The sequence below is a fragment of the Geotrypetes seraphini genome, chromosome 12, assembly GCF_902459505.1.
Source record: "Geotrypetes seraphini chromosome 12, aGeoSer1.1, whole genome shotgun sequence".
Taxonomy (NCBI): Eukaryota; Metazoa; Chordata; class Amphibia; order Gymnophiona; family Dermophiidae; genus Geotrypetes; species Geotrypetes seraphini.
In genome coordinates this window covers 87,406,166-87,419,311 of record NC_047095.1, presented here as the reverse complement: position 1 = coordinate 87,419,311, position 13,146 = coordinate 87,406,166, and the positions used below count along the sequence as shown (strand labels likewise).

Below are 13,146 nucleotides of genomic sequence, written 5' to 3'. Positions count from 1 at the left end.
GATCTAGTGCCAATCCTAAGAGGAGGAGCTTAGGTGAATCTCCCTTTTTATGGGCTACAGGAGCTGAAGTCAGGTGGTACTAAACTAAACAAAACTAAACCTTAGGTTTATATACCGCACCATCTCCGCAATCGTAGAGCTCGGCACGGTTTACAGAAGTTGTGATGGAAAGGAACTCCAATGGGGGGGTTAAAGGATTAAGTGTAAAGAAGGTTTACATGGGTGTAAGATGCCAGAGAAGGAGGAAGTGTTACATTTTTGAGAATAGCCAAGTTTTCAGATGTTTATGGAAAAGTTGGAGGGAGCTTGAGTTTTGGAGTGGGTAGGTGAGGTTATTCCAGAGCTCAGTGATTCTAAAGGGGAGGGATGTCCCTAGTTTTCCTGCATGGGGTATACCTTTTATAGAAGGGAAGGATAGTTTTAATATTTGGGAGAATCTGGTGGAATTAGGAATTGAGGAATTCCAAGATAATGGGATAACGGGAGGAAGGATGCCATGAAGGATCTTGAAAGTTAGGCAGGCACATTTGAAGTAAACCCTGGAGATTACCGGGAGCCAGTGAAGCTTGGACAGGAGTGGTTAGACATGGTCGAATTTACTTTTTGCGAAAATAAGCTTAGCCGCAGCATTCTGAATCTGCTGAAGGCTATGGAGGCTTTTCTTAGTTAGGCTTAGGTAGACAGAGTTGCAGTAGTCCAATCTGGAGAGGGTGATGGATTGTACAAGGACGGCAAAGTGTTTTTGATGAAAGCAGGATCTCACTTTCCTCAGCATATGAAGGCTAAAAAAGCATTTTTTTATCAGGGAATTGAGATGGTCACTAAAGGATAGTGAAGAGTCTATGGTGATGCCCAGACTCTGCTTGCTTGAGAACTCAAGCTGTAATGTGGAGCCGAAGGACAGTGGGATGGAGGAGGATAATTGGTCTAATTTTGGGCCGAGCCAAAATAGTTTTGTTTTGGACTCGTTCAGTTTCATTTGTACTGTGAGAGCCCAGGATTGGAGGTTCCTTATACATGAGGATATGTTCTCGGAGAGGTTGGAGAGGTTCGAATCTGTCTCGAGGAGGACAAGGATGTCATCAGCATAAGTGTAAAGTGTTTCTAGGGGGGAAAGATGGAGGAGTTTCAAGGAAGATATACAGACGTTTAAAAGAATTGGAGATAGAGGTGAACCTTGCGGGACTCCACATGTCGGTTTCCAGGGGGAGGATGAGGTGCTGTTCATGTTAACGGTGTAAGAGCGTGACCGTAAAAATTTGGAGAACCAATCTAGAACTGTGGAGTTAATGCCTATCTCAGAGAGTTGGAAAACTATAATATCATGATGGACAACGTCAAAAGCTGCAGAAAGGTTGAATTGTAGAAGAACAGCGAACTTGTTATGAGAATGCAGTAGCTGGACCTTAGAGATTAATGAGGCTGATAGGGATTCGGTGCAGAAGTTGGGTCTGAAGCCGTATTGGTAAGGTAGGAGAATGGAGAATCTTTCTAAGTAGGATGAGAGTTGGGTAGATATGATAGACTCTAGCATCTTGGTTAGGAGAGGGATATTTGCTATTGGACGATAGCTGGATGGTATGGAGGGGTCTAGATCAGCTTTTTTCAGTAGTGGGGTCAAAGCAATGTGTCCCATTTCAGAAGAGAATAGGTTGGATAGTAGGGCAGAGTTTATAAGTTTGGTAAGAGATGTGATGGCCTGTGCGGGAATTTTCTCAAATAGGTAGGAGGGGGAAAGGGTCCAAGGTGCAGTTGCAAGATTTTAGTTTGAGGCAGAGTTTAGAGACCTGAGATTTAGATACGAGCTCAAAGGTAGTCCAGGATTTGTCGGCTGGGATAGGGTTGAAGATAAGCAGGGTAGGGTTGGAATCGGTGGGCACCAGATAGTTGTAGGAGACTGCAGGTGGGAAGGAACATCTTAAAGTAGTGACTTTTTCATTGAAGAATTTTGCTAGAGCCTCGGCTGAAGGAGAAGAGGGGAGCAGGGTGGAGTCGTTTTTAGAGGTTAAGGAGCGCCAGATGTTAAACAGTGCACTATTCTGGTACATTTAGCAGTCCAATCAAAATTCAGGGATAGTTACATTTAGCACTCCAATCAAAGTTCAGTGATAGTTCAAAATTGGTTTCTTGCTAGGTATGGTGATGTCATCTGGTTTGGTTAGTCACGTGCTTCCAGGCTGGGCAAATCCCTGATGGGTTTAAAGAGTGTCATTGTCTGGGAGTTTCAGTGGCTTTTGTCTCATTCCAGCCTCTGATTGCTTAGGTATGGTTCATGGAAAATAGAGGTTGTTAACACCTATGCTGTCTCTTGTCTCACATTAGCTTCTATATTGTTGTGTATATCATGGAAGGTAGAAATCTGTTTGACACTAGTACGCCACCCTGTCATTCTTTGTTATCCTTAGATTGGGCAATTAACACCATTTGATTTAGGCTTTCAGTATTCTGAAAGCAGATGGCCTAGGTTCACTCAGAGTTTAGTATAAGAAATTACAGTCCTTAGATATAATTCTTAGATTCAGATATCAAGTCATACTTTTCTAATTCTTAGATCCAGCAAAATTAATCATATCATGCTACAAAGAGCCAGATTCAGAGTTGAGTTTTAAGAAGTAATCCTTATATCCAGATATCCGGCAAAATTAAGCATATTATGCTACAGAGAGATGATGGTAGGATGATCCCTCTCCCCTCCACATACACACACACACACACTTCCCCAGTGATCACTGACCCCATCCTACCCAACAAAGATGTGAATGAAACAGTGCATACCGCCCTCTATAATATCTTCTGATGTTATGGCCAGTCCTAGTAGAGCAGCAAGCATGTTCCTGAAGTAGCCTATTAGTCTGTTGTGAAAATGGTCATGTTTACTACTGGATTTTTGTGCATGTTCTGCAAAATGTCCAAACTTGGACTTGGAAGTCATATCAAAAATCCTCCTCTATAACACTAGATTTGCATCTTGGAAATGATAATTAAAGTTTTAGAAAGATAAATTTTATAATTATTACTGCATTTAATCATATGCACAAAAATTTACACAGATTATGTACAATCCAGAATGCTGCAGTGCGTTTGATTTTTAATTTAAAGGCATCAGATCATGTTACACCATACTATAGAGCAGTGTTCGTCAACCATCGGTCCATGGACCAGTTGTGGTCCACAGAAATTTCCTGCCGGTCCACAGGGCCAGCACGTGCATCAGGCCCAAAACAGTGTTCTTCAACCGTTGGTCCATGGTGCGATCGATGCGGTATTGTCTTCGAGCCAGCTCCCTCTTCCTAACTGATTCAGTGCACAAAGCCACAGGCAGTGGCTCCTACGGGCATCCTGCGCCTGAACCGGAAGCCTTCTCTCTGACGTTGCAACGTCAGAAGGAAGGCTTCCAGATGAGGTACGGGACATGCAAGGTGCAATTAGTACTATTATGGGGGCGGGGTCTGGGGTGGAGATTGGGTAGAGATGGGCGGGGTCTGGCCCACAACTTAGCCCAGTGTTCTTCAACCACCGGTCCACGGACCGATGCCGGTCCACAGAATAATTCTTTTATTTCTGCCAGTCCAAAGGTGTAAAAAGGTTGAAAAACACTGCTATAGAGAGCTCCATTGATTTCCTGTTGAGGCCAGAGTATTGTTTAAGTTTGGAATTATTTGTTACAGGGTTCTGCACAGCCAGACACCCAGTTACTTGGTGGTCAATTTACACTCTTTACTCCAGATTATCCATTACGAGTTTTCATAAATTGTTTTCACTTTCTTCATCTTATATGTATTTCAGAAAATTACTGAAATCAGCACTATTTGTTAGATTTTGAGGAAATTGTTTTTTGGGGGGGTTTCCCTTTTATATCTGTGGAAGTATTGTACTGATGTTGTACAGTCTCTTTATTTTGTAAACCACATAGAACTGCAAGGTCATGCACTCTGGAAATGAAAAGTTATGTTATGATATATTGATTTGATGATTTTTGTATGTATTATGTTATATTTTTATGTTTAATTTTGTATTTTAAATTGCCCTGAACTTTTGGTTGTAGCAGTAAACATATACAGTGGTACCTTGGTTTACGAGCACAATTCGTTCCAGAAGCATGCTCGTAATCCAAAGTGCTCGTATATCAAAGCGAGTTTCCCCATAGAAAGCAAGGGAAACTCGCTTGATTTGTTCCCCCCCCCCCCGAGGCCAGTGGCACTGCTCTACCCCCCCTCGAGAACTGGCATTGCTCCCCCCCACTCACAAAGGCCCCCCCCCCGTGTGATCTGCCACCCCCCCCCCCCCGCGCGATCCGGCACCTCCGTACTCACATCGCCCCCCCCCCGCTGCGAACCAACAACCTCCCTGTACCCATCACCCACCAGAACACATCACTTACCCCCCATCTGGCACCTGTTCACTGGACCTTGAGCATCTGCGCATGCTCAAGGCCTTAGTTCCTGCTCTCTCTGAGATTCTCGGAGATCTTGAGAATGTCGGAGAGAGCAGGAACTAAGGCCTTGAGCATGCGCAGATGCTCAAGATCCAGCGAACAGGAGGACAGATCTTCGGGCACCGGCACCGGCATGTCCTGTGCATTGGTGTCGGTGCCGGGTGCCAGATGGGGGGTAAGTGATGTGTTCGGGTGGGTGATGGGTACGGGGAGGATGTCGGATCGCGGCGGGGGGGGGGGGGGCGATGTGAGCGGGAGGGTGCCGGATCACGCTGGGGGGGTGCTGGATCGCGGGCACCGATTTTGCAAATGTTTTGCTCATTTTGCAAAACACTCGCAAACCGGTGCACTCGTAAACCAAGGTACCACTGTACTAGGTAGATGCAAAAGGGTTTTCAGTGCATTGCTCTATTTTGGGTTGTCTCTTCTACCTTATTCTACCACCATTTCAGTGGATCTCTTACTCACATTCAGGATTTAGGGCCTGTTTTACAAAGCCGAAGTAGTGATGCCTGCCACTGGAAATGTGATGCAGCCCATTCAGCTCCTATGGGCTGTGTAGCATTGGTCATGCCAGGACTCACTATTGTGGCTTTGCAAAAGGGGTTCTTAAATTTTGCAAAAAAAGATTAAAATTCAGTAGGTGGTAGGAGATAATAGGTGCACTCAATCTTATATGTGTTATTAAGCAGTGTCCACAATTTGTCACTTAATATTGAAAAAAATGTTTTTCAGAAATGCATAAGAACCTCAAAGTGCCTTACAAAATCCTTTTCAAAAGATCTAGTTTCATATTAATAGAAACATAGAAGATGACGGCAGAAAAGGGCTACAGCCCATCAAGTCTGCCCACTCTGCTTACCTACCTCCTGTCTATGTCCTAATGACCCAATTTCCTTATCTTGACCCTCGTAGGGATCCCACATGGGTATCCCATTTATTCTTAAAGTCTGGCACGCTGTCTGCCTTGATCACCTGCACTGGAAGCTTGTTCCAATGATCAACCACTCTCTCTGTGAAGAAATATTTTCTGGTGTCGCCATGAAATTTTCCACCCCTGAGTTTGAGCAGGTGCCCTCTTGTGGCCGAGGGTCCCTTGAGAAAGAAAATATCATCTTCCACTTCGACACGTCCCGTGAGGTACTTAAATGTTTCGATCATGTCTCCCCTCTCCCTACGTTCCTCGAGAGTGTAGAGCTGCAATTTGTTCAGTTTCTCTTCGTACGAGAGACCCTTGAGCCCCGAGATCATATTATGTCAGAAAGGGAAATAAATCATTTGAGGAATAGTAAAGATTCATTTTATTTACTCAAAATAGAAAGGAAAACAAATTAAATTTAAAGAAAATAAATGGCAAATATGAAAAAAAAAAAAAATTTAGTCCTACTATAACAAAAACTGAACGTGCACAATTACAATGTGACACAATAGCATATTTCACCATTGACATGGAGACCTCTAGGAACCTCCTCCCATGTGGGCCTCAAGTCCCTCGTGGTTAGTAGACCAAAAGGTGTTTCTTTCTGTGGCATAAAAATTTGAAGCCTGTCCCTCTATGGATTGATCCTAGTTCTTCCCCATCCCCTCTGGAACCCCAAATCACCCCAGTGTGCCCTCAGAATACTTGGAGAAAGAGTATTTCTCACTTGTTCCTGTACAAGTGCCTACCTCTTCAAAAAATGGTATGGCTTTACCCCTCGTGATAATCTTGCAATACTACCACTATTGGCAGACTGCCAAATAAAGATATGGTGATTGTGCTATACTATTCATATTGGAGGAAATTCTGTATAAGGCGCCTGAAAAAGTCAGTGCCGAAAAAGGATTATTTTACAAACCGCACTTAAAGTTAGGCGCGGTTTATAGAATAGCACTTATGCCCAGGAATGATGGGTAACTTTAGGCACCGTCATTTGCACCAACAGAAATGTGGTGCAAATGATTGTGTGTAAATTTAGACACAGATGCCCTTATTCTATAACTACACACGTAACTTAAAGGAATGCCCCTGATCGGCCCATGACCAGCCCATTTCTGCATCCCCCTTTTTGACTCGCACGTAAAATTTAGGCATGGGTCTCACACCTAAATTTATGCACATAACTTGTAATTGATTCTAATTAGTGCCAATAATTAAATGTTAAAATGCCAATTATTGATGCTAATTAGCTTGTCATTCAATTAAATTGCGCATACAAATCAGGTACATGCCCAAATTTATACAATTTTCAGCACCTTTTATAGAATAATATTTAAAATATGTGGATTTAACAGTACTTTTCAACTTTTTATCAGTCCAGACACATCTGATGGACGTTGCTTGCATATTTATTTATTTATTTATGTATTTTATTTAAAATTTTCTATGCTTCTTATAACCTAGGCGGGGCACACTCTATGTATGACTCTCATTCATCTTTGGTCTGATACAAGTTGACAGTTCTTATGCATTAAGGCAAGGATTCTATAGACAGCACCTAGGTTAGGTGCTGATAGGTGCCCTAATCGCAGACACCTTGCGACGCCTAATTAAATTCTTCACACAACCCAAATTGATTTAACAAGCTTAATTAGCATGGTAAATGACCAAACCATTGACCTTAAAAAAAAAAAAATTAAAAATTGTACCAAAACATTCGGTGTGGCTCCTAGTAATAGCTAAGTTGTGGCACCCTCTGACACCTAAGAATACCTACCTGAAAAGTAGATGTGGTTATGGACGCAAGACTTATGCATCACTAGGCCTATGAGATAGGCGCCAGTAAATTAGGCCAGATATAACCTAGGGTTCCTTTTACAAAGGTGCGCTAGCGTTTTTAGCGCACGCACCGGATTAGCACGCGCTATAGCGTGCGCTAGCCGAAAAACTACCACCTGCTCAAGAGGAGACGGTAGCGGCTAGTGCACGCGGCATTTTAGCACGTGCTATTACGTGCTTTAAGGCCCTAACACACCTGTGTAAAAGGAGCCCTCAGTGTTGTATAAAGGAAAGTAGGCGCTCACATTCCTATATAGAATAGGCTCCTCCCATGCATTCTGTTATACAATTGCATTCTTTGAATGGTAGGAAATTGAAATAAAAGCACTTGTATGACCAGCACCTAATCCCAGCTATATACAGTAAGGACCTGATTCTGGAAGTGGCACCAGATGATAGGCGGCGGTAGGCAACCTACCACCACCTAAATAATTGGTTTAATTGCCATTAATCGATACGGTAATTGACCATGTCATTTAAAAGCAATTAAAATTGCATTCAAAAAAAGATAGGTGCCTATTGGCACCTATATTTTTGGCACTGTAATCTCATCTACGAAGGTGCCTATCGGTGCCTAAGTTAATTGAAGAACGCCATTAGAAACGACTGAAAATCGTGAGGTTGAAGCGCCTACCAGTGCCTAAATAAAAAGTCCCAGAATTACACCTATGAAAGCATGGCCAACACCAGAAGTGGCGTTAGGCAGCATAAAGCACTTATGTAAGCACAGCTCATGCAAAGATAAGCTTCGGAAATGTAGGCCTGGAAAACCCTGGCTTGTCTAGTATTGAGTTAGTAATGAATGCTACTCTAGTACATTTTGACCATCTGATTCTCAGAAGTGAATAAATGTGACCATATTTTGCTTTCAGAAAGAAGAACAAGTGATATGCGCCTCTGGAAGGTGGGATAGATCGGTGACTTGTGATCCAATCGACTGTGAACTTCCTGACCAATCACTTGTGTATTATGCTAATTTCTCTTGTCCGGAGGGAACTGCATCTGGGAAGCGTTGTGCCTTCTCCTGCCTTCCACCAGCCAAGCTTCAAGGTATCGCCTTCTCATATATTGTGTCATCCCAACTCTTTCAGTTCTTGCTATAATTGTAATAACATGGATTTCATAGTGTAAGCATCTATGGGGAGATGATTATAGCTTTCCTAATGTTGGGTGCCGGTATGATATGGGTTGAGTTCAAATTCTATATTGACAATGCTAGCTAAATGACTGGTGTAAATGCTCATAACTAACTGTAAGCAGTAATGCATGTGTGTCTATTATGTCTTTTTATGTTAATTTTTTATTTAATTTTCAATTACATTTCCAAGCATACACATCTTGAACAGAAAGAATGGCAGAAATAAAAACATACAAATAGTATGAGTTAAAGAGGAAACCTAAATAAAATAAAGAAATAATAACAATTCCTATCATTCTCAAGTCCTCTATTATAGAGATCCAAGTTCAATTGAGTGAAAATTACAATATAGAAGTACTTAAATAAAAAAATATAACGATAAAACAATAGCCTGTAATGGTGGGAGGTTATCTTCATTAGAATTGCTGCCACCTATTCTTTATCAAGGCGTTTAAGAGACAGAAATCCAGTCAGCTGGGATGGATCATAAAAAACATACTTGAAGGATTTATATCTGATTATGCACTTGCAGGGGTATCGTAAGAAGAAAACTCCTCCTATAGCTGTCACTGCAGGTCTATCAGCAGGAACTCTCGCCTTCTTCTCAGGAAACATTAATATTTTGTGTCCCAAAATTTTTTTTGATTTATTTTTGAAAAATAACCTCAATATCCGTTCTTTATCAGGAGCTAAGGTAACTGTTACCAGAAGTGTTGATGATTTCACAATTTTCTCCTCAGAGGTTTCCAATAATTTGGAAATATTAAGGAGTTTGTCTTGATAATTTTGTTCTGGATCTGATTGTTCCTGGCTTTTTTTCTCTGGAAGATAATATACCCTAACAAAGGGAGGTAATGATTGTTCTGGAACATTCAGAACATCCAGAAAATATCTCCTTAACATATCTTGAGGATTTATCAAAGGAACTTTAGGAAAGTTTAATATCCTCAAATTGTTAAAACAATTATAGTTTTCAAGAGTTTCTAATTTTCTTCGTATATTATTACTAACTTTAACTTGTATCTCTTGAAATTTTTTTATTGTTTTCAATTCTATAGTCATTTTTTGAGTCTCACTTTTACTTTGATTAATTTCTTGTTTCATCTGTAGAATTTCTTCTTGTTGTACTTTTAATTTTCCTTCTATCTCTTCAAGCTTTGGGGAAAAAGTTTTCCCCAGGTTTACAACTAAGACCCAAATGTTCTCCAAGGTAACTTCAGGAGATTTTACTAATAAAGAAAAGTCTTGTAGTGCTAATTCAGTCTTACCCGTTGTCGGATTCATGTCTATTATTCCTTGTACTGGCTCCTTGATTGACCTACCAGCCACAGGTAGCTCCAGGGACACAAGTTCCCCCGCTGACTCCAAGGACAAGCTCTCTGGTAAACCAGCCTCTCGCAGTGAGAGCACAGCCTCTTTGGACGTGCTCACTTCCTATGGAGAGCTTGCTTGCTGTGGCCGTGGAGGAGGAACTCTATGGTCTGAGCTCAGAGTAGCATCTAGCCCCAAGTCATCCGTTGTGGCGTCACTCATTGCTGGCGTCGACAGCGGGCGATTCCCAGACAAATCCATACCTCCAGTGAGGCGCCGCAAAATCTCATCGATAGTGCCGCTTGACGGGATCTCCGGTCATCGGGAGGCTCCACCGACTCCTTTACCCCTTCTTTTCAGCATTATTAAATGTAGAAGTTAATGGAGAAAGAGGAACAGTTCACGGCGTCTCTCTCATACACTGGCTACCGTGGCCATCTTGGATCCCCTTGTACCTCCGCTATCTATTATGTCTTATGGATGCCGGCGGCATAATAGACAGCGATGTAGTCTTACTAAGTACCCCCAGCCTTGATAAAGAGTTGTGAAACGCGTTGGCAAAGGGGAGAATCATTGAAGTGCTGGAGAAATACAATTGAATAATGAAATAGTACTGCTTAAAAGCTAAGTTATTTAAATTATTTACAACTAACCTTGCGGATGAAATAAGATAATAAAATGAAGATGAAGACTCTAGTAAATAGGGATGAATGAAGAATTGACAGACCCGACGAGTTAGTAAACTCATAAAGCCAATCTTACATCCCATATATAACAAATTAGAATTACTCTATAATATTGTTATACCACTGAGATAGTGTATTGATCTGCATAAGTGCCAGGCATACCCCCAACCTGACCTTTCTCCTCCAAGGTCCACATGCTCCTTGCAATTGAATGCTATAGAAATTGCATGCACATTTTGTAGTGCAACTGCTAATAGTGCAAATTAATAGCAATTATTACCAATAATTGCTTGCTAATGCAAATTAGTCTCTAATTATTCAATTTAGTTAAGTACATAACTGACATTATTCTATAAATTGGGTACACAGTTTTGTGCACTCAGGGGCAAATTCTGTAAAGGATGCCTAAATGTTAGGCAGATGGCATCTAGATGGCAGATTGTCACTAAAAATAGAAGTATCTGCTGGGGTACCTGACCCTAACTAGGGATTTGAACCCATGACCTATGGAAGATGGAAAAAGTACCTTTAACAACTGAGCCACAGGAGCTTCCTTTTAGGTAGGGGTTCCTGCCATGATGATGATACCTTAGGAGATCATAGCTATCTCAGGGTAAAAATAAGTTTCCCTCAACCCTGAAAATGACAGAGTACAAATGTAAATGGCAAAGTCCACAACCCATACTCTCTTATGAGACAAAAAAAAAGCTGTTAAGGTACAGGAGGGATGTGTGTATTTGAACCCATGACCTGTGGAAGATGGAAGAAGTACCTATAACCACTGAGCCACAGGAGCTTCCATTTAGGCAGGGGTTCCTTTTTTTTTTTTTAGTAACAATCTGCCATCTAGGTGCATATTGATGATGTCACAATGATGTCAAGATTGTGCATCAGACATGTGGAGAGTGTGGCGCAGTGGTTAAAGCTATAGCCTCAGCACCCTGTGGTTATGGGTTCAAACCCACGCTGCTCCTTGTGACCCTGGGCAAGTCACTTAATCCCCCCATTTCCCCAGATACATTAGATAGATTGTGAGCCCGCCAGGACAGACAGGGAAACATGCTCAAGTACCTGAATAAACTCATGTAAAACCGTTCTGAGCGCTCCTGGAAGAACGGTATAGAAAAATAAATAAATGTCTACTTGCTCTAAACCAGTGTTCTTCAACCTTTTTACACCCGTGGACCGGCAGAAATAAAAGAATTATTTTGTGGACTGGCAAACTAATAGGACTAAAATTTAAAAACCCCGTTTACGCTCCATTTCTGCGAGCTCGGTCCCCGCAAACCATCTGATCCCATCTGCACAAGCCGCAATTATGATTTTATATTGAACGCATTTTATTAAAGTATAAAAAGAAACAATATTCTGAACAATTGTGATTTTATAAATACAAATATACAGAGCACGGACCAACAAAACCCCTGTCTCCCCTCCCTTTCACATATATCCCCTCTACTATCAAGAAAACTGAACAAGCCAAGTTCATAGAAATATCATGCTAACAGAATACTACAGTCCCCAGTTATGTCTCTAGCAGGATATATATTTCAAATCTGATATATTCTAATCACAAAATAGAAATAAAATTATTTGTTTCTACCTTTTGTTGTCTCTGGTTTCTGCTTTCATCTTCTTTTCACTCCCTTCCTTCCAGCGTCTGCCCTCTCTGTCTCTTCAATCCAGAATCTGCCCCTTCCATCTACTGTCTGACCTCTCCCCCTTCCATATGGTATTTGTCTTCTTTCTATGCCCCTCTCCCCTTTCCATCCAGCCTATGCCCCTCTCTCCTTTTTACATGATTCACTCCAGCTTCACTGATCTCTTCATTTTTATCTCTCCTACACCAGATCTAGCATCTTTGTCCCTCTCAATTTCTCTGCTGACCCTTCCTTCCCATCTCATTCCTATCTCTCCCCTTCCCCTCCTCTAATCTCCCTGCAAGCTGTTTCGTTCATTTTTTCTTCTCCCTTCCCTCCTCCCCCTGTCCAGCAGTAACTCTCTTCCTTTTCCTTTCCCTCCTCCCCTCCCAGCAGCATCTCTCCTTCTCCCTCCCTCCAGGTCCAGTAGCAGCTGTCCCTATTTCCCCCTTACCCAGCAGCTTCCCAGACTCCTTTCCCTCCCCCCTCCCAGCAGCATCTCTCCTTCTCCCTCTCCAGGTCCAGTAGCAGCTGTCCCTTTTTCCCCCTTACCCAGCAGCTTCTCAGACTCCTTTCAATCCCCCCTCCCAGCAGCATCTCTCCTTCTCCCTCTCCAGGTCCAGTAGCAGCTGTCCCTTTTTCCCCCTTACCCAGCAGCTTCCAAGACTCCTTTCCCTCTTCCCCTCCCAGCAGCATCTCTCCTTCTCCCTCTCCAGGTCCAGTAGCAGTTGTCCCTTTTTCCCCCTTACCCAGCAGCTTCCCAGACTCCTTTCCCTCTTCCCCTCCCAGCAGCATCTCTCCTTCTCCCTCTCCAGGTCCAGTAGCAGCTGTCCCTTTTTCCCCCTTACCCAGCAGCTTCCCAGACTCCTTTCCCTCCCCCCTCCCAGCAGCATCTCTCCTTCTCCCTCTCCAGGTCCAGTAGCAGCTGTCCCTTTTTCCCCCTTACCCAGCAGCTTCCCAGACTCCTTTCCCTCTTCCCCTCCCAGCAGCATCTCTCCTTCTCCCTCTCCAGGTTCAGTAGCAGCTGTCCCTTTTTCCCCCTTACCCAGCAGCTTCCAAGACTCCTTTCCCTCTTCCCCTCCCAGCAGCATCTCTCCTTCTCCCTCTCCAGGTCCAGTAGCAGCTGTCCCTTTTTCCCCCTTGCCCAGCAGCTTCCCAGACTCCTTTCCCTCCTCCCC

The 13,146-nt window shown here is 42.7% G+C and overlaps 1 protein-coding gene across 1 annotated transcript in view; it reads left to right on the top strand.

Annotated features, from left to right (window-relative positions):
• Positions 1-13,146, top strand: part of PAPPA2 (pappalysin 2) — a 546,937-nt gene that overhangs the window by 327,001 nt on the left and 206,790 nt on the right. The window contains exon 15 of the mRNA XM_033916510.1: positions 8,066-8,243. Within this exon, the coding sequence (XP_033772401.1) occupies positions 8,066-8,243 (178 nt within the window). The remainder of the gene's footprint in view (positions 1-8,065; positions 8,244-13,146) is intronic.